The sequence below is a fragment of the Herpailurus yagouaroundi genome, unplaced genomic scaffold, assembly GCF_014898765.1.
Source record: "Herpailurus yagouaroundi ecotype Mexico unplaced genomic scaffold, PumYag 185, whole genome shotgun sequence".
NCBI classification, from domain to species: Eukaryota; Metazoa; Chordata; class Mammalia; order Carnivora; family Felidae; genus Herpailurus; species Herpailurus yagouaroundi.
In genome coordinates this window covers 5579269-5603139 of record NW_024412416.1, presented here as the reverse complement: position 1 = coordinate 5603139, position 23871 = coordinate 5579269, and the positions used below count along the sequence as shown (strand labels likewise).

Here is a 23871-nt window from a genome sequence, read left to right as displayed (position 1 = left end):
TGGTTGGAAAACCTCACTGATCAGCCAGTCCACAATGGCAGAAAGCCCTGCCTTTTACCTCTGCCAGCCTACTCATCCAGACCTCAGCCAACAACAAGACCTAAGCTTTCTCCAAGTTGTTCGGTTCCTGCTTTATTCTGTCAGCATGTCTCACATCCTAACTCACCAGCACTGCAGTGTTTGGGGAAACTGCGCACCCTGCCCCCAACCCAAGCTGGAAAGGGGGAGGTGGGATTCACCCAGTCTGTTCCACTGGGCTGGGGTCATAGGACTCTATAGTGCCCTCTCCCCAGGGAGTCCCATTCCATGACACGATGAAAGCCATTGACATCACAACGTACGAGGTGGAGTTGCACTTTGGGGGCACAGGTGCAGGGTCAGGTGGAGGAAGCAACAGCTGACAAGGCTCTGCCCAAGTTGGAGAGAAGGCGGCTGTGGGTGGAATGGAAACTCTCTGCAACCTTGGGGCCAAGCTCAAGAGGCTAGCAAACTACAAACAGAAGGGACTTAAGTCCCTGCGCCCCGGAGGGTATATGTGTCACTAATCTGCTCAGGGCAGTTTCCACCTCTCCGCAGCTGAGATTCAATCTCCTGAGGGGTGGGGGAGTAGGAAAAGCTCAGTACAAAATACGAGATGAGCTCTTGAAGCCCAGTGTGAGCAGAAAAGCTTCTTGTTTGTTTTTTGTTTAATCTTGTATTAGAGGATTTTTCAAGCATATGAAAGTAGGGATAATATTGTAATGCAGTGAACCCCTGTGTACCCATTGCTCAGTTTCACATTTAACATATGGCCAATCTTTTTTCATTATTTGCCCCACAGGTCCCCCTGGCTTATTTTAAAGCAAATCCTAGACTTCATATTAATTCATCTGTAAGTACTTTAATATGTATTTCAAAGAGATTAGGACTCCTTTTTAACATAGACACATAAGCCATTACTATACCTTAAAAGTTTTAGTATTCAATATCAGCTAACATCCCGATAATATTCTCTTACTGTTTCATAAATGACTTCCACGTTTGATTTCTTGGGATTAGGATCCAGACAAGGTCCACATTTTGCAACATTGCATGATGTGGTTATGTCCCGGGAGTATCATATTCTAAAGTGGTTTCTTCCACTTTATTCCCTTCACTGTTTTATGGGTTATTTACCTTACGTATTTCCCGTGTTTTGGATATAGTTCATTTTATTCCTATGATGTCTATTATCATGTCCCTACTACTCTCTATATTTCCTATCAACTGGTAGTTGGATCTTGAGACTTGATCAGATTCAATTTTTGGTATTGAGTGATGCTTTGTACTTCTATGTATCTCTCCACGAGATGAGGATGTGATGTTATGATTGATTAGTGAGTGCAGGTATTCTCAGCGGATCCGTCCATTACAATGGCTTCAAAACAAAACAAAACAAAACAAAAAAACAAGGCGGATATGGATGATTACTATCACCCCTGAAAATTCCCTAATTTCTCTTCCCAGGCAATTCTTACCCCAAAGCCAATCACTTGTCTGAAAAATTTTCCACCACTGATTATGTTATCCTGTTCTAGAACTGTATATTAATGGCATCATACAGATGCCACCCTGTATCTGGGTTCTTTCATTTATTCCGTTATTTTTATTGTATGAATATGCCACAGCTTATTTATCCGTTTTCCCAAGAAGGATATTTATCCAAACTCCAGTGGCCAAAGGTCACAGGGGGCGGGACTTAGCTTCCATTGGATCCTAACGCGTTCCCCTTGTTTTCTCCGTCGCATCCCATCTCTCCGCGTCTTGCCTCCTGCAGTTGGGAAGCCACAGCGCTCCCAGTTGGCAGCCAAGTTTGTGGAATAGATTTGACTGACAGCCAAGATCCCCAGAGATCAGTGCCCTCCGGACTCCGAGTCGGCCTCGCCCATTTTACGAAGTTCTCAAAATCTAGCAAGTGTCCAACCCTCGCTTGCGCGAACTGGGAGAATTGGGTGTACCCTTAAAAATTAGTTTAAGATGTCATCCTTTTATGACAGGAACCCTCCCCTCTGGCCAGGTAGGAGACTGGAACGTTGGCCCGTTGCTCCCGCGTTTTCAACTGTCCCTTCCAGGACGCCGTCCCCTTCCCGATACGCTAAGCGCTGGTCGAGCGCACGGGACTTCCGGGAGGTCTAGGAAGTCGCTTCGCTCTCTGGCAGGAGGCGGGGTTCTTCCCGCACGCCGCGAAAGAAACCTGCGGGTGTAGACCGGAATCCTGGGACGGGGGGAGTGGACCGGGGAGGGGCGGGTCGGTCCCGGGGCTGCTGATCTGGACGAGTGTCCTCCGACGCTGCGGCTGTCTGACCGACAGGTGGCCATTCATTCCAGTGCAGGAGCGAGAGCCCCTTCGGGGGGCTCTTTCGAACGGTGCCCAAGCCCGAAGGAGCGCCGCCCTGCGCTTAGCCTGGGCTGCTGCCGACTTTCTCCGAGCGGAGGGCGTCCCCCTTCCACCCTGCGGCTCCGGTTTTCGCTGCCATGGCTTTTCCCCATCGGCTGGACGCCCCAGAGCTACCTGACTTCTCCATGCTCAAGAGACTGGCCCGAGACCAGCTCATCTATCTGCTGGAGCAGGTCAGTGCCCGCCACGCCTGGGGCCTTTTCCGCATCAACAGTTTAGCGCTCGCTGCGCGCGTTGTTCTTTCTTGCGGAGTCCCCTTGGTCTGGGTCCAGGCCCTTGGTATTGTCCTTGGAGTTTCTATAGCAGGTCCAAAAAATGAAGCATTTAGGGAGGAAAACCAGAGGGCAGTAAGAGCTGCTTGGGACCTGACGGACAGTTCATGAAAGTCACTCGTTTTTCGTAGAGGCAAGGGAGACCAGTCGTGCCCCGCATCACCAGGGATGGAGAGATGGTTAAGACATCTTTGTCGTTAGGGATTTACTCTAGTAGGAGCCCTGTGAAGCGCAAATTAGCCACATAGGTGATATCACGCGGTGAACGGGTGACAGCTAGAGTGTCAGAAGCATTCAGAACAAGCAGCCATTTCTAGTTGGAGTGGTCGGGAGTTTCAAGGATTCTAGCCTTGTGAGGAATAAGCATATTCTCCTTGGAAATGGAGGACCGTGTTCCAGGCAGATAGACTGGTTGGTAGGAGCAAAGTTGAGGAATCAGGGAAGGACAAGGCATTTACAGGGAAGAGAGCAATCAGAAATTATGCAGTAGGCTTTAGGACCCACTGAAGATTTTCTTTCCCCACTTAACTGCGTGAAGCAGTGCTTGAAGATGGCTCATCGCCATGTGTGGAGTGGGGTACATGGGCAACAAGAGAAACGCTAGCTGGGAGACCACTGATGAGGCAAAATTAGTGACAGTGGGAATGAAGGGAAGTGATGGATTTTCAGTCGGGGCGGAAGAAGACTCAAAGATCTACTGATTGTTCGTGAAGGTGGAGAGAGAAGCAAAGCTGAGCTTGAGATTTTTATCTTGTCTTACTTGGAAAATAATGTTGTTGCTATAGTGGTAATGGGTTATGTGCTTATTTATTTGTTTAATGTCCATGTTCCCCACTAGATTAGAAGGTCCTTGAGGACCTCTGTTTTGTTCAACACTGTCTCCAATGAGTCCGTAGTGAAGAATCAAGCAATGGCATGTGCTTAATAAATGTATATATTTATATATATATATATATGTGTGTGTGTTGAGTGACAGGCCTTAACCTTGGAAAGAAGGTGAAATAATTTTCTACTGGTACAGGAAATGAGAAGACAGACGGGGTGAATATATAAAGAAATGTCCAGTGTGGATATAGACAATGAATAAGGTGCTGGAGTAGATGATATGATGCCCCCCACACTCCCAACTCGGTCTGTGCTTTTATTAAGTGGATGGCTGGACAGGCTCTCAGCTGAGGGAGCGTGTGGGACCTGTGAGTGACCCAAGATACTGTGTCCTTCAGCTCCCGGGGAAAAAAGACTTGTTCATTGAGGCAGATCTCATGAGCCCTTTGGATCGTATCGCCAATGTCTCCATCTTGAAGGTACCTGCCCCTCTTCCCAGTGGACTCTGGCCCCTCTTTCCTCATTAAGCAGTTTTGCTTTTGATGAGCAGTACAAATTACCAAAGAGTGACTACCCTACTAGTAAATGCAGAGTAGCTGAATCGGGTGGATGAAGGGGGATCGATGCTATTGTTTGGATTGTTTTTGAATTGTTTGGTCTTGGTTTTTTGTTATTTTTTTCTGTTGCCAGCGTGAGGAAAGTTCGGTGGGATGGTTGTCAGGGAGGCAGTTTGATTCCTAGAAAGTACCACGCACAGGAGCCCTTACTGTAGTCCCCTTTGTGTCATGCTTTGGGTTTCAAGCACTTACATCCTTGGCCTTGTTGGCTTCTCTCTGTAGCAACATGAAGTAGACAAGCTGTACAAGGTGGAGAACAAGCCAGCCATCAGCTCCAGTGAACAGTGAGTGTCTGGGAGAGTCCGTCCGGGCCCCAGGCTGGAGGAGGGCCCCGCACGTCTGCCCCAGGGCCGGCCTTGGCTGGAGCCTGGCGCCATGTTTGCGCTCTGGTTCATCTCCCTTCACTTCTACCAACTCACGCCTAGGTCATGCCGTGGACTCGTAACTGGTCTCCCTTTCGGCACTTTCTCCCTCCCTTGTTCTCGTCTCTCTCTAACCCAGTCTGCCGTCGCTAAACCAGACTGATTAATCGTCCAAAAATATTTCCACTACGCTCCTCACAGGAACTTCCAAGGCTCCCCTTACTTACCGAGTGAAGTCCAGATTGACCATCACAGATACCAAGGCTGTCTGCAGCACGGCTCATGCTGCCTTTCCAGCCTCGTCTGTCACTTGTCCCCTCAAGCCTCTACTTGACGCGCGCGCGCACACACACACACACACACACACACACACACACACACGCCACCCAGCTATGCCTTTGCCCCCTGCCCTGGGCCACTCCATTCACTGCGCGCAGTTCTCTCCTGCCCTCACTGTTCCTGCGAAAACCACCCAGCCTTCAGAGCCCGGTGCCACCTGCTCCACGAAGCTCTGGGTCGCCCTTCCACTCCTGGGGGCTTTTCTCCTCCTCCGCATTTCCCTGGTATTTAGTATCTGTCCTGTTCACCTGGCACTCGGTCGCATACAGCCTGTTGTCTGGCCTATGTTTTTATTTTGTTTGTTTTTCTGTCGTAAGTAACATTTATCCTCCTTTAGAGGAAAATACCCCAATTTGAAAAACACTATCTTGTATACTTTCTTGTTTTATCTTTAACACTTGATTATTAATATACTCCATACATACGTGCATCTCATTTTGCCCAGTAGATTGTAAACTATGGGAGAGCAGGAGCCCCTGGCGCCCCCCACCCCCACCCCGAGTGCCGGTGTAGCTGTTGTACGGAAGGGAGTCTTCTATAGGCCAGGGGAGCCTGGCCGAGCTTTGGCTCGGCTGAGAACGGTAGGCCCGGCAAGACGAGCAGATGGTGAGAGAGTTCACGTTTCAGTTTCTCCCAAGCTGCCATCACCGCCTCCATGACTTTCCTTCACTGCGGCTTTCGGTTCTTTTCCCTTTCTCTCCCGCAGGTTGTGCTTCTTGGTCAGACCGCGCATCAAGAACATGCGATATGTTGCCAGTGAGTATGCCATGGTGCTGCGTGTAACTAAGACCTGGGAAGGAGTGGCCAAGATTAAGGGCTTGGGCCGTGAGGGCCTTTTAAAAGAAAAGATAGTTCGAGGGGCTCCTGGGTGGCGCATTCGGTTAAGCGTCTGTTTAGCTCAGGTGGTGATCATGTGTTTCATGGGTTCGAGCCCCATGTCAGGCTTTGGGCTGACAGTGGGCTTTGGCCTGCTTGGGATTCTCTCTCCCTCTCTCTCTTTTTGCCCCTCCCCCACTTGCTCTGTCTCTCTCTGTCTCTGTCTAAATAAATAAGCTTAAAAAAAAACCCCACTTTAAAAAGAAAAGATGTTTCGAGTTGGCCATATCACTTGTAGAGGATATCCGCTTCCTTGCTTCTAGTCTAACAAATGGCCCATGGCTTTCTGGATTGCGTTCCTTGTGTCTGTAGGTCTCGTCAATGCTGACAAGTTGGCTGGCCGAACTCGGAAATACAAAGTGATCTTCAGCCCTCAGAAGGTGAGTCTGGGTGCTGGTGGGAATAGGAGAAGGTAGATCAAGATGGAAGGCTGGGAAGGGGCCGGGGCCCAATAGCCGTATCTCCTGCGAAGCAAACTATGTGACTGAACAAAATACCCGTCCTGGTCTTGTCATTGACATGGTCCTTACCGTTTAGCGGAGGGTCTGTCATCAAACTGCCCCAGTTAAGGACTGTGGAGTTGTGAGAGGTGGCCTCTACGTAGACTTCTTGTGAAGTAGAACCTGCTGTGTATCCCTTCTCACACAAATTTCTGTACTGTAAGGTGCACTGTATTATGGTTTCAGTGACTTTCTTTTTCTATCCCTTTAATAATAAATACAATAAATCATTACCCCCCCCCCCACGCGCCCCCCCGTCATGCTCATCCAAGGCATGTGGCCAGCTGCCTCCGGGTTACTAGAACTATACCGATATACTTTGGAAAAGCCTTTTCTTACACGAGAAAGGAACCTTAGAGACCATTGAACTCCACCCCAGCTTTGAGCAGCAGAGGGAAGTAAGGCCCACAGTCCCACAGGAGTTAGCACGACCAGGCTAGGTCTCTTCCATCCTTTTTAGCTCAGTACTTGTAGTGTTTGGTGACCTACCGTGGCTCCTCCGTTTCCTGAGTCCATCCAACTCCGCTCTCACCGCCACGTCAGCAAGGTGCATCACGGGTCCATCCTCCGTCTTACTGATGAGAAGGAATGATGTACCAGGTCTTTGCACTGCCTGCCCTAAGCCTATAAAGCTGTACCAAATAGTGCATGTCGCATGTAGAGCAGATGGAAATTAAGGTTGAAAGGACAGGGGTTTATTCTTTTTCAATTTTCCCCCAAAAACTAGAGAAAATGGAAGCGGTAGCTAAGACTAATAAAGCCAAAGTGGCTGTGAATCCTTGCTTAGCTCTGATTAACTGTGTGATCTTGGGTGGGGTTCCTCAGTGCTCTGTGTCCCAGTTTTCTCATCTATGAGATGGAGTTGATAGTAATACTTACCTCTCTTTTTTATAACAGGGCTGAGCATTTTCACTTTTTGTTATTTTAATTTCGGTATAGTTAACATACAGCGTAATTAGTTTTAGGTGTGTAAGGCAGTGAGTCACCAGTTCCATACATCACCCTGTGCTCATCGCAAGCGCCCTCCTTACTCCCCATCACCTGTTTCCCCCGTCTCTCCACGCACCTCCATCTGATGACCGTCAGCGTGTTGTCTGTAGTTAAGAGTGTTTCTCGGTTCATGTCTGTCTCTCTTTTGTTTTCCCTTTGCTCATTCGTTCGTTAAATTCCAGAAGTGACGGGCGCCTGGGTGGCTCAGTCGGGTAAGCGTCCGACTCTTGATTTCAGCTCAGGTCTTGATCCCCTGGTTGTGAGATTGAGCCCCACATCGGGCTCTGCACTGACAGTGTGGAGCCTGCTTGGGATTCTCTCTCTCTGTCTCTGTCTGCCCCATCCTGCATGCTCTCTCTCTCTCTCTCTCAAAAACAAATAAATAAACATAAAAAATTCCACATATGATTGAAATCATATGGTATTTGTCTTTCTTTGACCGACTTATTTCTCTTAGCGTTACACTTTTTAGATCCATCCGTGTCGTTGCAAATGGCAAGTAGTTACCTCACTTGATTTAAATGGCTTTCAACTTTTGTTGTGAAATCACAGGCTTATATTGTTTTCTTATGTGAAAGGAAGAAGAAGAAAGAGTCAATGATCTCCCATTGAAGATCATTTGCAAATTTGTAGAAGAGTCTTAACGGCTGTTTATTCTGTTTAGAAATACAGATATTTCAAGTATAACATCATTACCAGGGCAAGACATTATTGACTATGATAACTGTTCGGAGTTACAGGTTACTTTTTAATCTTATTAAAGGAGCTGTGGCAGTAAATTCCAGTTTTTGGAGTCTTACAAAACCCCTTTTTTCAAAGTGTACTTCCAAGGACAGATTTGTTTAAATGGGATAGAACAAGTTGGTAATAGTTTCAAATAATCCTACAAGCTTCCCTCTTACACAGGAAAACAAAATCGGTATTTCAGTGAATCTTCTCCATCTCACATCCTAACTAATCAGATTCTTTGACCGAATTTTCTGTCACTGAACCACCTCTTTCTCAGTAGCCATAGCAAAGAGGTTATCTCTCTCTCTTCCCGAGACTCCTCTTCTTAATTATGAAGATTGGCAGTTGTCGATCTGGGCTCTGGAACTCTCAGCCCTAAAAGTAGGCCTACAGTTTCAGTTTTACTGACAGAAATGAGTGAGGGATGGGGCACCTGGCTGTCTCAGTCCATAGAGCACATGACTCTTGATCTCGGGGTTGTGAGTTCAAGCCCCACATTGGGTGTAGAGCCTCCTTTATTTTTTATTTTTCTTAAAAATTTTTTTCTAATGTTTATTTTTGAGAGAGAGAGAGAGAGAGAGAGGGCGAGAATGGGGGAGGGGCAGAGAGAAAAGGAGACACAGAATCCAAAGTAGGCTCCAAGCTCTGAGCTATCAGCACAGGGCCCCACACGGGGCTCAAACTCAGTAACTGCTTCAAGATCATGACTTGAGCCGAAGTCAGTCGTTTAACCAACTGAGCCACCCAGGTGCCCCAGAGCCTACTTTAAAAAAGAAAAGAAAAGAAAGAAAGGGACACCTGGGTGGCTCTGTCGGTTAGGCATCCAATTCTTGGTTTCGGCTCAGGTCATGGTCTTGCAGTAAGTGAGTTCGAGCCCCACGTCGGGCTCTGCACTGACGTTGTGCAGCCTGCTTGGGACTCTCTCTTCTCTCTCTGTCCCTCCCCTGCTCTCTCTCAAAATAAATAAGCATTTTTTTTAAAGAAAAATAAGTGAGGGATGAATAGGATTTTTCTGTGTAAAGTAAAATAAGGAACACGTAGCATTAATCTTCCACATCTTGTAGAGTCAGTCTAGGATTGTGAGAGGTAATCCTTATAAAACGCTAAGGACAATGCCTAGCACGTGTAAAATGCTTAATGTACATCGGTACCATCGTCTGTATCAGATGATATGCTTCACTGTTCTCCTCATTGCCTCTAATTATTTTGCCTTCTTCCCACTGGTCTCAAAGGAGGAAGTGACTCTGGCCTCTTCCCCTCCCTGATCAGCTGGTTCACCTGTGTTCTTAGCCCTACATCCATGCTCCTTCTCTACCCTCTTGCTTTGTTAGGTAGACCTTTCTCTTCTGTCTTCAACCATGTCTGCCACTTTTTCTTTTTTTTTTTTTCTCTACTTTTTTTTAGTGTTTATTTATTTTTGAGAGAGAGACAAAGTGCAAGCAGGGGAGGGGCAGAGAGAGAGGGAGACACAGAATCTGAAGCTGGCTCCAGGCTCCGAGCTGTCAGCACAGGGCCCGACGTGGGGCTCGAACCCACGGACTGCCAGATCACGACCTTAGCCGAAGTCGGACGCTTCACCGACTGAGCCCCCCCAGGCGCCCCCGTGTCTGTGTCTTCTAGATGATCCTCCCTGCTTCGTGTCTTCTCCCTGTCGGGGGCTCTGCCTCCTGTTGTGTCCACACTTCTGTGAAGAGGTCTTGCCGCCGCTGCTCCCACACTCTCACGCCTACCTCAGTCTTTAAGCTGAGTCCTCCCAGGGCTCTGTTGTCAAATCCAGTGATGCCTGGTTCACGCGCGTCCTAATGTCTCCAGCATTGACACTGTTGCCCATTCTTCCTGAGACTCTGACCGTCCTGCCTTTAGAGGTGCTGCGTCCCCTGCTCCCCCCTCCATGCCACCCTTGTCTTCTCTCCAGGTCTCGCACGGTACCCCCTTTTAATTTCAGTGTTCCCTAGAATCCTCCCTGTAGCTCTCGTGCCCCTCCCTGTTCTCTTCTCTCGCACACACCACTTACTTTAAACACCCTGTGCCGTTGACTCCCGGGCTGGATCCCCAGACCCCTCTCAGTGACTCCAGGGGTCCCCTGGACATGCGCTGACCAGCCTCTCCATGCCACCACCCCTTTCCTCCGAGGCGTGGTCGTGCCCTCCCTCGCACGTCTGTCTTTGGGATTCACCCTTCGGTGACAGCTGAAATACCTTCTCCTTTGTGCAGTTTTCCAGTTTCTTGGGGAGAGAGGAGCACTGGACTGAATACATAAATAAAGAGGATGGGAGGGAAACAAAGCCCTGGGCTAGACGGTCCCAGTGGTCCTCCCCGGCCGTCCGAGTCCACGTTCCCTTGTGGGTGCTGGGTTCAGTAGGTATTGTTCTCAGCAGCGACAGTGGAGCTCCAGAGACAGAAGCACAGAGAAGGCGGCGGTCACCAGCCACTCCCTCTTGTCTTTCAGTTTCACGCGTGTGAGATGGTGCTGGAGGAAGAGGGAGTCTATGGAGGTGAGAGAAGGCCACTGTGAGTGGAAACGGGGAGCACGAAGAAGGGAATGATCGCTGGTTCCCTGTGTCTGCCTGTGGGCCTGGGAGGAGGGGAGGCTCCTGACGAGGGGGGGCCGGAGAGGGCCCTAAAGGGAGGGCCAAAGGGGATGCCAGGTGCCGCCATTCCTACCTTCCGAGACTCCTTCCCACAGGGAGAGCGCGCCCTCCATTCTGCTTGCCTCTGCATCCGGCACAGTGCTCCCCGTGCTCCTGGCTGGAACTCCGAACTCCGCCTGTGCCGGGACCCGGGGGCCTCCTTGGCCTCCTCTGGTTGCTCCCTCCCTCCCCCCGCCCCCTCACCATGTGCTGCTCCCTCCTTTCCTCCTGCCTTGGGCACTTCACACATGCTGTTCCCGTTGCCTAGAATATTTTCCACCCTCAGCTTTTTTTTTTTCCATACCCAAATTTTACTCAAATTCTAAGCTTAAATCTCGCTTGTCTTCCCTCTGCCCTGGCACCCCTATACTCTTCCATGCTCTCTATAGTTGAGGTTCGATCCCTGAACATTTGTGCTCCTGGATTCCTCTTCTAGCTCCGTGGGGCACAGCCGTGATGAGATGTGTCTGGTGCGTTTCCACTAGATTGAGGTTCTCTCGCGGAAGATGGGGAGTGTGTCCATTCCGTTCACCACAGTACCCCCAGTGCCCCAGTGCCTGCGCCTGTGTGCCTTCCTGTCAGTGTTTGTCCACTAGGGAATGATGTTTCCTCAGCACTTTTGTTGGCGCTCTCACGCACACACACCCCTTACCATGTGGTGTGGCTGTGGTGTACGGGTCTCCTTTTGTTATCAGACCGTGAACTCCTTCAGGGCACAGACTCTGTCTTAAACTTATCTTTGGGTGTCCCGTGCTTCGTGTCATGCCGGGCATGTGGCAGGTGCTCCGATATTTCGGCATGACTGTGGGGACCGACCTTCTCAGCGCGGAGCCCCGTGCCTTCTGCAGGGAGACTCACGCCGTCTGTACCCGCAGATGTGAGCTGTGACGAATGGGCCTTTTCTTTGCTACCTCTTGATGTGGATCTGTTGAGCATGGAGCTCCCAGAATTTTTCAGGGACTACTTCCTGGTAAGTGCAGGGTCCTTGGGTCTTGGCATTGACCAGGTGGGGACAAACATGGAGTCCAGTGGGCTACAGTGGGCCGGAAATACTGATGGAACCTTCCCCTAACTCGAGATACTGGTTTCTAGATCAAATGCTACTGGTTGATGTCCGCAGGCCTTGCTCTGGGGCCAATCAGAATGAAAGCTTTCAAGCAGTCCCCACACCCTGCCTTCCTGCCCTAGCCCCTCTCCAGATGGGTCTGCTGGCTCGGCCCATATCTTTGTGGCCCATATGGCCCCTGCAGGAGGGAGATCAGCGTTGGATCAACACCGTGGCGCAGGCCTTACACCTCCTCAGCACTCTGTACGGACCCTTCCCTAACTGCTACGGAATTGGCAGATGTGCCAAGGTGGGCACTGGCAGCAATCTTGTCCCGATAGCCCCCATTCCACCCATTCTCTACCCACCAAGGACTGCCCATGGGCATGTGTGATAAGAGGTATATTCTTTAGCTTGCTTTTCTTGTTCTGGAATAGGTCCTCAGAGAGGAGGACTTGTGTGGCTAACGGAAAGGCCAGGGCCAGGGCCTCAGGGGTAACACTCCTACATGTCTTCCTTGGGGCCAAGGACACGCCTCTATGGGCATGGGGAGGGGCAAGGGGTGGGAACAGGTGCGGGTGCAAGAGTTCGTATTGTTAACAATTAGTTTCCCTCCTGGGGTCAAATAGAGGTGTCATGTGGAAAAGAGGGCTTCAGTAGGTGCGGGCTGTCACAGGGACCTGGACACAAGACTGGGAATTTCCTGGTCCCTGGCAGATGTCGTATGAATTGTGGAGGACACTGGAAGAGGAGGAGGATGGCGAAACCAAGGGCCGAAGGCCAGAAATTGGACACATCTTCCTACTGGACAGAGGTACGTTATACTCAGCACTCCCGTTGTCTTTGGACCCTCGGAGACGTGAGGATATGACGAACGTGGCGGCCCAGATGGGATCCTCAGGTTGGGGCTGTGAATGCCATCGTTGATGGGGAGCGTGGCGCTTGGGCCCTCTGGAGCCACGGGAGCTGATGCGGAGTGAACTGGGTAGACGTATAGGTCCGGGAGGACCCTCATGGGTGGGGATCTCATTTCAGACGTGGACTTTGTGACGGCACTTTGCTCCCAGGTGGTTTACGAGGGCCTGGTGGATGACACGTTCCGCATCAAGTGTGGTGAGCAGCGTCCCGGCAAGATGGAGGTGGTGCTCGGCGGCCGGGGCCTCTTGCGTGGGGCAGGGCTGGTGGGAGAGCCCCAGACTCAGAGCCCACTGCTAGCTTCCAGATAGTTCAGGGACTTTTAATGGCAGTTCAGGAAAGGGTAGGAGAAAGAAGGCCTCGGCGGAGGTCCTCATAGCTGCTCCCTCTGCTCTCAAAGGGAGTGTCGATTTTGGCCCAGAAGTCACATCCTCTGACAGGAGCTTAAAGGTGCTACTCAATGCCGAGGACAAGGTGAGGGGATGGGTGCTGGCTGTGGGCTTGCCCGGGGCGTGGGCCCCGGCTCTGGGAGGGGAGGCTGAGCCTGTGGGAGATGGATTCCCCACCGGGAGCGAGCACACCCCGAGCGCGGAGCTGATATTTGACACACACTTAGAAGATCAGCTCAGCTTTCTCCGTGATTTTGCTAGAACAGCTGGGCGCTGCTCTCGTGCACTCATCACACTGCTCAGGGAGGAGGCGCCGGTCAGGTGTCTCTCTGGTAAGTCGTTGCCGTCTTGTTCCCCTTGCAGGTGTTTAATGAGATTCGTAATGAACACTTCTCCAACGTCTTTGGGTTTTTGAGCCAGAAGGCCCGGAACTTACAGGCTCAGTATGACGTGAGGCTCTAGGCCGGGGTCCTCTGTTCTGTTTCCCCAGTGGCCTCCCAAGGCTGCTGCCCTTCGGCTCCCTTCTGATACGACGACAGCCCCCTGTCTTTTCTCTTGCATCGGGGGGATCCGGGGGAGAGGGGTGGCTGCTCGTGTCTGAGGGCCGGGAGGCTGAGGCTGACGTTAGGGGATCTTCCGCCAGCGCCGGAGAGGCATGGACATCAAGCAGATGAAGAACTTCGTGTCCCAGGAGCTCAAGGGACTGAAACAGGAGCACCGCCTGCTGAGCGTCCGTAGGTTTCATGAGGGGAGGGCGAAGGGATGCCTCAGAGATCTCTCCCAAGAGAGGAGCTCTCTGTTCACCCAGCACACAGTGATCTTGCTTGGTCTGACATGGGAAGAGGGGCTTCTGCATTTTGCCTTAAGAAGTTTTGTTTGTTTGTTAGTTCGTTTGTTTTGTATATTTCTATAGGTTTAACGGCAGTAACAATTACAACGTTAGATAATTTTATTACATAGTTGAAGCGCCAGGTATCATTCTAACTAATTTATACGCACTCTCTCACGTAATCACATAACTGTCTCCAACATGGCCAGTAAGAAGTTTTTATTCTTCTGGACATAAAGGCACATCCTTTTAGAACCAGGAGTACGTCAGCTCGCTTTTTGTCCTATCTGTAGATATCGGGGCCTGTGAATCCATCATGAAGAAGAAGACCAAACAGGACTTCCAGGAGCTCATCAAGACCGAGCACGGTAGCTGCGGCGGTCCTGCTGGGCTCCTGCCCCTGCTAAGGCTTCCCTTGCTCCCAGCCCCGTCCCACCCGGCAGAGATGCCTTCTGGCTCCTTTCGGCCGATGCTGGCTGTGGGGAGTGCTGCTCCCTGCTAGAAGTCCTGGGGGTCCTTAACCCACCCCAAGGATGGAGAAAGATGGGGAGATAGACATCTGTTAGCACAGGTGGCAACCCCCCCCCCAACTACCTTCCCCCCCACCCCAGCCCCGTAATAGGCTCCCCTGTGTTTACTCACAGCGCTGCTGGAGGGCTTCAACATCCGGGAGAGCACCAGCTACATTGAAGAACACATAGACCGGCAGGTGAGCAGGTGGCCGGGGTTCCAGGAACGGTGTTTCGCGGTGGGGTTGGCCTCCAGCGGGAGGAAGGGAGAGAACGTATGTCCTGAAACTTGAACTGTCTTTGACTCTTTCTTCCCGTGTAGGTGTCGCCTATAGAGAGCCTTCGCCTCATGTGCCTTTTGTCCATCACTGAGAATGGTGAGCCCCTGGAACCGAAGACGCCAGATTGCAAAAACTGTACCTTAGGGATGGCAGAAATCATTTTGAAGGACGGAGACGAATGTCCTAGCAGACAGAACGTTTCCCAGTAATTTGGATTCTTTCCCCCGTAAAATAAAGCAGTTTTTGTTCTGAGTGAGACACCCCACGTCCTAATTTATCATCCCGACCCTAAGCAGGACCACAGCCAAGTCCCCACCACAGGCCCCGTCACATCGTAGGACCGCAGAGGCTTAGCGCAGAGTGGCATTTATTCCATCTGGCCTCCTGCCTTCAACGAGGTTTCCTAATGAAGATACAGTCCAGGAAAAGGGGACAGCCTTTTGGAATTGCACAAACATTTCCAAAAGCTCAGATCCTGCGACCTTTTGTGGCAGACCTTTTAACCTGCTCATGCAGCCTTTTCACCTGCTTTTTTTTCAGCGGGAAGTATAGTTGGCACACGATGTCACGTTAGTTTCAGGTGTGCGGCACCGTGCGCGGGACGCTGGGCTCCCCACAAGGGCAGCTACCGCCTGTCACCATACAGCGCTGTTACAGTGCCATTGACTATTCCCCGTGCTGTGCCATTCTTCCCCGTGACTTACTCATCCGCGGCCAGAGGCACCTTCCACTCCCTTCACCCTTTACGGCAACTCGTGTGTACGGCGGAAGCCGTCCAGGTGGGGACTAGTCTTCAAGGCTGCTTTCCGCCCCGAGGAGTGGTCGGCTTATTCTACATCTCCTTTGACTATCAGAGTCGCAAGCCCATTCTCCCTACCTCCCTGGAGGAAAGCATGGCAGGCTGCACTTTTGGACTTCATCTGAACATCTGTCCTATTCCTCGGTAGCGGTAAAGTGATTCGCAGTAGCGCTGGCCCAACGGCAGGAAGAAACGCGCAGGAGCCCCCTCCCTCCTGCCGCATCCCTCCGCCACCCCCGCTGGGAGCAGCCCGCCTCCCTGCGTCCCTCCCTCTGCGCCCTGGCGGCTCAGGCAGGACTCTGCCTTGGAACTCTCAGATCCAGGCTCTGTCTCTCACTGAGCAAGCTTAAATTTAAGAGTCAGTTTAGAATCGACTGGATAGGATGCAAGGTTAACATTTACCGATTCCTTTCCTCCTGATTAAGGGTTTTTTTGGCAGCAAGAGGATGGTTGGGTGGGTGGGTGGGTGGTCTGACTGTAGATTTTAGGACACTTCAGCTGGTGTTTGCAGGAGCCTGTCTCCTCTTCCTTACCAGGTTTGATTCCCAAGGATTACCGATCTCTGAAAACACAGTATCTGCAGGTAAGGCCAGGAGAATGCACTCGGGGGAACTCGGTGGAGGGAGGTCATGGGACGTTCCTAAAAGACACAGAAGAAATGGCCCCTTTCCTGTCTGTGTCCCCATTTTGTTCCCCGTCTGCCTCCCTCTTAGAGCGTCTCAGGACGGTCACCTTTCAGCACGTGGAGACCCTCCCACGCCCTTGTCTCTCCCACTCTCGGTTCTCTGGGTGGATGGCCAGTGCTGGGAGAACTGGAGCCATAGAGCTGAGTTCTCACCCCTGGGACTCTCCCTCACTTCAGCGCCTTGGAAGGCGTTGCTACAGCTTTCCTTCTAGGTCTTTCTCCAGTCTTACCTCATCTGTGAAGCCCTTCCCACCACCCTTACATCACTGGCCTTCTCTGTTCTCTCTCAGTTCCGTGCTTTTTTTTTTCTTTTTTGTTTGCTGTTTGGTTATTTCTTCAGGGCACAGAATACATGACCCTTCCGTCCCTCACCTCCATATCACCCAATGTGATATGGTGTGGCGGGCGCGCAGTGAGTGGCTGAATTGCATTTTCTTCAGAGCTATGGCCCCGAGCACCTGCTAACCTTCTCCAATCTGCGGCGAGCGGGGCTCCTGACGGAGCAGGCCCCTGGGGACACCCTCACGGCCGTGGAGAGTAAAGTGAGCAAGCTGGTGACGGACAAGGCTGCGGGTGAGCACAGGGCACGGGTAGCCCCTTCCTTGGCCCGAGTCCCCTCTTCTCACAACAGGCAGAGCACCCCGGGAGGGAGAGAATGAGCTGGGGAAGGAGAACAGGATTCTTCGCTCTCACTGTCATTACCGCTGCTTCCGCCGCGAGCAGGCTCCACGTATTGTCCGCTTACTGAGTACTAAGACCTTTAGGTAACAGTTTGTCAATCCTCACAAAGTAAGTTCATAATCTCCATTTTATAGATAAGGCAACAGGCTTAGAGAGGTTATGTGACTTGTTCAACATCCCTCAGTAAGTCAGATTTGAGCCCAGGTCAGTTTGACTCCAGGGCCCACACACTTAGCCAGTAAGCGAGGTTCACCCCGCGGGTTGCGCTTAGTAGATAGTTGGCACCCTGTAGGAGGCGGGAGACCGTGCTGGGGAGAAGGGTGGTGGTGTCTTGATCGGGTCTAGGGAATTCTGGGTGAATGGCTTTGAGGAGAGTCTTGAGATGTGAGCGGTCCCGCCGTTTGTCATTTCCTGAGTGCTTTCACCTGTGGCGATGTCATGACCCTGTAGACCTTAAATGAAATCCAGCACAGATTTCCTTCCCAGGGAAGATTACTGATGCCTTCAGTTCTCTGGCCAAGAGGAGCAATTTTCGTGCCATCAGTAAGAAGCTGAATTTGGTACGTAGGATCGGGACAGACGGGGCAGCCGTGGGTCCAGTCCTTTGTGGAGTGCTTTGAATTCACACAAACCTCTCTGTTGTTTTGTTCTTACAAAGATCCTTCTGTTCAGTAGCGTTACAGCGTGAGCTTAATTTAATAATGAGACAAGCAAGGCACAGGGCACTGGGGTGGCTCGGTCGGTTAAGCGTTCGACTTCGGCTCAGGTCATGATCTCACCGTTCGTGAGTTCGAGCCCCGGGTCGGGCTGTGTACTGACAGCTCAGAGCCCGGAGCCTGCTTCAGATTCTGTGTGTCCCTCTCTCGCTCTCTGCCCTTCGCCCGCTCCCACTCTGTGTGTGTTTCTCTTTATCTCAAAAATAAACATTGAAAAAATTAAAAAGTACCGAGACAAGACACAAAGATTCATTTACTTGATAAACATGTAACAAGCACCCGCCAATGCCAGAGGATAGGCTGAGTGCCACGTCAGTGACAGACCTGTCCCATGTCACCAAGAAATCAGCAAAGGGGCATCTTTCTTTCCAACCCTTCACAGGGAACGTGGGGAGCTCATTCAAGGGAATCAGTGGATACTGAACAAAAGCTTTAATCTTTGGTTATGGAGTCTTTTTCCTTTTTTTTAATAGGGATTTTGCCGGTTTTCCCTTTAGTTGAAATAAGAACTGTTTGGGGGGGATATGCTACTTTTCCCTGACTGCATAAAGGGCTGGAGGGATCACACGCCTCACATAGTCCCCTTTACCCCTTAGATCCCACGTGTGGATGGCGAGTATGACCTGAAAGTGCCGCGGGACATGGCATACGTCTTCAGTGGCGCTTACGTGCCCCTCAGCTGCCGAGTCATTGAGCAGGTGAGCACAGGCGACCCGCTCCCGTTCATACTCCGCGCTCTGCTTTCTCTGGCCGCCTGGCCTGTCCCGACTGTTAGCTGCCCCGGTAACTAACAAGAAAGGCGACGGTCGCCTGCGGCCTCCCTCCTTTCCCAGGCCTGATACTGTCTCGGGCTTGAAAGCGGCGCCTGTGCCCCCCCCCCCCCCCCCCCCCCCCCCAGGTGCTGGAGCGGCGGAGCTGGCAGGGTCTGGACGAGGTGCTGAGGCTGCTCAACTGCAGCGAGTTGGCGTTCACAGGTGCGTGGCATTGACCGTGCGGGCGGGGCGGGCGCCGGCAGCGGGTGGGGGCGGGCACCGCGCCACACGCGAGTGTCTGCTCTGATCTTCGCAGACATGACCAAGGAAGACAAGGCTTCCAGCGAGTCCTTGCGCCTCATCTTGGTGGTGTTCCTGGGTGGCTGCACGTTCTCTGAGGTCTCAGCCCTCCGCTTCCTGGGCAGAGAGAAAGGTAAGAGGGAGCAGAAGGTGGGGTGTGGGGGACAAGGGGCAGTGCTCAGGAAGGCTCCTCGACTGGCCCCGGCACCGCTCGCCAGTCTGGCTGTGGGCCGGATAGCAGGGCGCCCTTTCCACCGAGTGCTGCAAGTCGTCGTGTGCGGGACCGGGGCGCGGATGCGTCTGTGTCTGATCCAGCCGGGACCGTGGACCTGAGGGCTTCACGTGGCTGGTGCTGGGGGCCCGCGACCTGCTCTTAGTCACGGACGCCGGTGCTTTTGACTCCATAGGGTACAGGTTCATTTTTCTGACCACGGCAGTCACAAACAGTGCTCGCCTCATGGAAGCCATGAGTGAAGTGAAAGCCTGACGTTCTCCCTGCGACGTCTTCCCTGGACACGTTCCCGAGGGGATGCAGGAATTGATCCCAGCTGCTAATGTAGTGTCCACCAACCACCCTACTCAGAGCTGGGGAGCGCGGAACTTGTGTGGGCTTTAGCAGAAAGTTACTTGAGCAGAGCGTTCACTTCCTGCCCCCAGGAAATTTCTTTTTTGTTGATGAAGTGCAGCTTGTGCTGAAAAGAGGGGGAGGAACAGGTATCTTTGGCTAAATCCTGTTTATCATTGTAAATAAAACCTCTGCTCTCAGATGTCATGTTTAGTCCTTGCCATGCACTTCTGTCTGCTCAGTGGAGTACAGGGGCGCCTTCCACTGGGGGTTCGTGTGTTCTGTGGCCTGGACTGTGCAGGAGCTCTGGGGCCGGTCTGGTGCTCCCCGAAACTCACCCTGTACCAGAGTTTTCCCAACCCTAAAATGAGGGGGATGGATTAGATAGGCGATCAGTAAGCACCCCTCCAATTCTAAAAATCTATAATTCATTATTTTTTCTTCCTTTTTCCTCCTTCCCTCCTCTCTCCATCTCCCTCCCTCCCTCCCTCCCTCCCTCCCTCCCTCCCTTCCTTCCTTTTTCTTTCTTTCTCTTTCTTTCTTTCTTTCTTTTTCTTTCTTTCTCACTTTTCTCTCTTTCTCTTTCTTGTTCCTTCCTTCCTTCCTTCCTTCCTTCCTTCCTTCCTTCCTTCCGTAAAACTTCATCCAACGCAGGGCTCAGACTCATGACCCCAAGATCAAGAGTTGCGTGCTCCACCAACTGAGCCAGCTAGGCACTTCTTGTGATTCATTATCCTTTTAGAAAAAATGTGTCCATTACTGTTTTAACCTAAGAAGGCACTTCACTTTTAAGCATTTGTCTTTTATTACAGAATGAAAGCTTATGTCCTGTTAGAGCAGTTTCAGGCATTGGCAAACAGTGCTTCTAAAAAGGTCAGCAGTGCTCCCCAATTGATGATTTTAGTGGCCTTTCTCTCCCTTGATCTTTTTTTTTTTTTTTTAAGGTTTATTTATTTATTTTGAGAGAGAGAGAGCACACACTTGTGAGCAGGGGAGAGAGAAGGGGAGAGAGAGAATCTCAAGCAGGCTCCCTGCTGTTAGTGCAGAGCCCGATGCGGGGCTTGATCTCATGTTGAGATCATGACCTGAACCGAAATCAAGAGTCAGGCACTTAACTGACTGAGCCAGCCAGGCTCGGCATTTAAAAATTGTGAGCTGTAACCACATCTGTGAGCCTCTCTTCGGTCCTCCTCTAACTTAACCTCACTGATAACTGCCTTTCCTTTCTCCCGTTCAACTTCCATGATGCTCTTTTGTTGTCCTCCTGTGGTCTCCTAGATTGTCCTTCTGTCTTCTTGGATTACATCTCTCTGCCTATCCCCTCTCCATCCTTAGTTGTCATCCACTTCCAGATCTCAAGCTTTCCTCTTGCTGCTGAACTTGACATTAGTATTTCCAACTCCCTGCTTCCATAGGCACTTTCAACTCAACATGTTCACTATGCGTGTGAACCTGTCCTCACTTTGAATCCCTACATCTGCTCCTTTTCCTGTAATCCTGTAATTGACATCCTCATTGTCTACCCAAGTTTTGTTCATGCAACAAATTTTATCCTAGACCTCAGATGCTTTCTTTTATCCCCCACATTCAGCTGGTCCCACTACCCATTATTTCTTGAAAAAAGTTTGTTTTAACGTTTATTTATTTTTGAGAGAGTGTGTGAGCAGGGGAGGGACACAGAGAGAGGGAGACATAGAATCAGAAGCAGGCTCCAGGTGCTGAGCTGTCAGCATGGAGGCTGGAATTCACAAACCATGAGATCATGACCTGAGCCGAAGTCAGACACTTAATGGATTGAGCCACCAGGCGCCCCTCCATTATTTCTAAACGCTTGTGACTCATCTTTTCCTAACTGTCCCCATGGCAGAGATACTTAATATTTTTTGCCTGGGTTTTTGCAAGACTGTCCATTCCAGTTGCTCTGCTTCCTATTTGTCCCCCAATTCACAGTGCTGCCACTGTGGAAGAAAGATCTTGGAAGAAAGATCCAAATCTGTGTTGTTGGATCATCAAAACTATTCAAAACACAGAATGCTGTGTCAGCGCATATTCCAAGGAAAATGCATACCTCAGGTATCCAGCTAGAATTTTTACAGGGCCGTGTCAAGCTAGTGTACAAGATCAAAGACACCACGGCAGGGCTGTTTGTATAAAGAATATGTGGTGGTAGGACAATGATTGTATGGCCAAGGGAAAAGACCGCGGCACCACACTTACGTTCTGGAACATAATTGTTCTAGAACAATGCTGTCCAACAGAAATACATGATCCTGTAAAAGGGTCCTATTTAAACACAAATTACATGGTGTTTTACATGTGGGTATATACCCTGGTTATCTTCCAACGGTCCTATGACTTTGTTGGCTTCAGAATTACAGAGTAAAGGACATGATAGCAACATTTCCTTATCTCTGGGTACTTACAATGCTGGCCCCAGGAACGTGTCTGAAGATCACAAATTTTTGAAGCTTTCTGAATAAGTTTCAAGTTAATCAACAGAGAGTGCAAGTAAATTTAAAAAGTGGTATCTAGGGACACCTGGGTTTGCTCAGTGGGTTAAGCATCTGACCCTTGATTTTGGCTCAGGTCATGATCTCACTGTTGGTGAAATCAAGCCCAGCATTGGGCTCGGTGCTGGCAGCCAGGAGCCTACTTGGGATTCTCTGTCTCCTGTTGCCCTCTCTCTGCCTCTCCCCCACTCATGCACACTCTCTCAAAAATAAATAAATACACTTTTTTAAAAATGTGGTGTCAGGGTGCCTGGCTGGCTCAGTCAGTTAAGCAGCTGATTTCAGCTCAGGTCATGATCTCACAGTTCATGGGTTTGAGCCCCACATCAGGCTCTTTGTGACAGCTCAGAGCCTGTAGCCTGCTTCAGATTCTGTGTTTCCCTCTCTCTCTGCCCCTTTCCTGCTCACGCTTTGTCGCGCTCTCTCAAAAATAAACATTAAAAAAAATTTTAAATGTGTCTGCGGTTCACTCCATGAACCATGTGAATGTCTGGTGTGCTGCTGACAAGTTAAAGGATGTTGAAAGCACCAATTAAATTCTGAAAGTGAGAGATACATGATCCTGCACACGAAGCAAACAAGCATCCATTACTTTTTTCTTAATGGAAAAGCAAATGAAAAGGAGTCATCAAAGTTATGGATGGCCAATAGACACAGGCACAATGTGCACTTTCATCTGTAATCCAGCAAGTGCAGATCAAACGAGGAAATGACACTCTCTGCCTGTGAAATTAGCAGAGATTTAAAAGGACAGTAGGAAGCTGTGGAGGGTGAGAGGAAGGTATGCTTCTGGGGAGGCTGCCATCATGGGAAGGGGAGTATTCAGTAGCTCCTCTTCTATGAATCAACTGTAAGAAAATAAAGCAAGATGCAAAGATTTATGTATGAAGACATTTATTTGTAAAAATTACAATCTAAATAACCGTTGTTAGCAAAACAGTTGAATTATGAGAACTTTCCAGCCATAATATCATGCAACTGTGAATCACTGAAAACCAAGCTATATATTAGCATTTACAGATGTATCATATGTTCAGCGAAAAAAGGGTTACAAAAGTGCTTTACTGTCCATTTTCAGGGTTTTTTAAATTTATTTTGAGAGACACACACACACAGAGCAAGGGAGGGTGAGAGAGAGGGAGAGAGAATCCCAAGCAGGCCCTGCCCTGCCAGCACAGAGCCCAAGGTGGGTCTCCAACTCTCAACTGAGATCACAACCTGAGCCAAAATCAAGAGTCCAATGCTTAACCCATTGAACCACTCAGGCACCCCCGACTTTTGAGTTTAAAAATTTTTATACAACCATATAATCCCTGTTATTTGAAAGAACCACGCCCAGGCGATCTCCATTTGTGTGCCAATTACGTGACCTGGACAAGCCCCTCAAGCTTTCAGAGACCGTTCTCTCCTGCGTGAAATGGTGATGCGATAATACCAAACGGGGCGGTCGTGGAGATTAAATGGGACCACCGTCTAGAAAGGTGCCGGCCTGTGAGACGGGTGCAGCGTTCCTCCCCTTCCGCTGCAGGGCACGGCTCCCAGACGTGGGGAAGGCCGCCACCAAAGATCACCTCCAGGCTCGCCTTCTGGACGCGCTGGGAAACGAGTTAAAACGCGGAACGCGCTCCCGTCCCCCGGCGGTTCTCGCCCCTTCCCGGCGGCCTCCGGGCGGCGGCGCGCACTTCGAATCCAAACTGCGCCTGGACGGGGTGGGGCCGGGACTCGGCGGCTGGCCGGGGCGGGGCTGCGTGGGGGGGACCGGACTCCCCGCCACCGCGAAGCTGAGAGAGGAAGCCGCGCACCTGCGAGACCCGGCGCACGCGCAGACACAGACCCCAACCCAAGCCGGCGGGCGAGCGCCTCCCCCGCCCAGCCCAGCCCCGCAGCCCCCGCCGCCAGCCCCGGGGCGCGGGGGACCCAGTGCGCGGTCGCGGCGCGCCGCCAGGGGCGGGGCTTCTCGAGGAGCGTCGGGTCAGGGCGCCAATCGTGGAGCCGCTCCGCCTCCGGGCTCGGTTTGAAATTCCGCGGCGGCCTAACGGCTCGCGGAGCCGCGACCCGGAGCAAGGCCGCCGGTTCTTGCGGGAGGTTGCTGCGCTCGGCCCTGCGTGGAGGTCTGGGGCCTCGACGCCCGGCTGCTTGGAGCGTCCGCCATGAGGAGAAGGTGCGGGCTGCGGGGGAGAATGGGGGACGCGGGAGGGAGCGACACCCGTCCCGGGTGCGGGCCGGTGCGGGGTCCCCGAGACGACCCTCGGCCCGGGCGCGGGTGTCACGTTAGCCCGCGCCGGGGGAGGCCCGGGCGCGGCCGGCAGGGCCGCGGAGCGCAGAGCTGGCGCCCGGCC

The 23871-nt window shown here is 51.3% G+C and overlaps 2 protein-coding genes and 1 long non-coding RNA gene across 16 annotated transcripts in view; 2 read left to right on the top strand and 1 right to left on the bottom strand.

The window, feature by feature from the left end:
- The first annotated feature begins 1232 nt into the window (after positions 1–1232).
- VPS33B (VPS33B late endosome and lysosome associated) lies at positions 1233–19229 on the top strand. 5 transcript variants are annotated; one of them, XM_040493617.1, is made up of 24 exons: positions 1233–2218; positions 2347–2589; positions 3912–3992; positions 4353–4414; positions 5538–5587; positions 6020–6087; positions 10376–10421; positions 11432–11526; positions 11807–11911; positions 12319–12415; positions 12637–12714; positions 12917–12990; positions 13269–13355; positions 13549–13639; positions 14028–14102; positions 14379–14443; positions 14566–14620; positions 15860–15906; positions 16449–16581; positions 17176–17249; positions 18002–18103; positions 18304–18379; positions 18474–18590; positions 18865–19229. In XM_040493617.1, exons 2-24 carry the CDS (start codon positions 2494–2496, stop codon positions 18942–18944), a joined length of 1854 nt encoding a protein of 617 aa, XP_040349551.1. In that variant the 5' UTR covers positions 1233–2218; positions 2347–2493; the 3' UTR covers positions 18945–19229. The 5 variants fall into 5 exon arrangements, with proteins under 5 accessions (XP_040349551.1, XP_040349555.1, XP_040349552.1 ...); XM_040493619.1 differs by lacking the exon at positions 1233–2218 and having other exon boundaries at positions 2478–2589; positions 3710–3992; XM_040493620.1 differs by lacking the exon at positions 1233–2218 and having other exon boundaries at positions 2482–2589; positions 3838–3992.
- Positions 18884–21597, bottom strand: LOC121042370 (uncharacterized). Its single transcript, XR_005796145.1, has 2 exons — positions 21446–21597; positions 18884–19383 (listed from the first exon to the last, which is right to left on the bottom strand). It is a non-coding gene; the product is annotated as an uncharacterized LOC121042370 (long non-coding RNA).
- Positions 21598–23531: 1934 nt separating this feature from the next.
- The window catches only part of PRC1 (protein regulator of cytokinesis 1), a 26755-nt gene continuing 26415 nt past the window's right edge, over positions 23532–23871 (top strand). For 6 of the 10 annotated variants that reach the window (XM_040493608.1, XM_040493605.1, XM_040493610.1 and 3 more), the window contains exon 1: positions 23536–23693. In XM_040493608.1, the coding sequence (XP_040349542.1) occupies positions 23683–23693 (11 nt within the window). In that variant the 5' untranslated portion in view covers positions 23536–23682. Of the gene's footprint in view, positions 23694–23871 lie in introns of all 10 variants that reach the window. The other 4 variants (XM_040493602.1, XM_040493603.1, XM_040493601.1 and 1 more) reach the window with 2 other exon arrangements.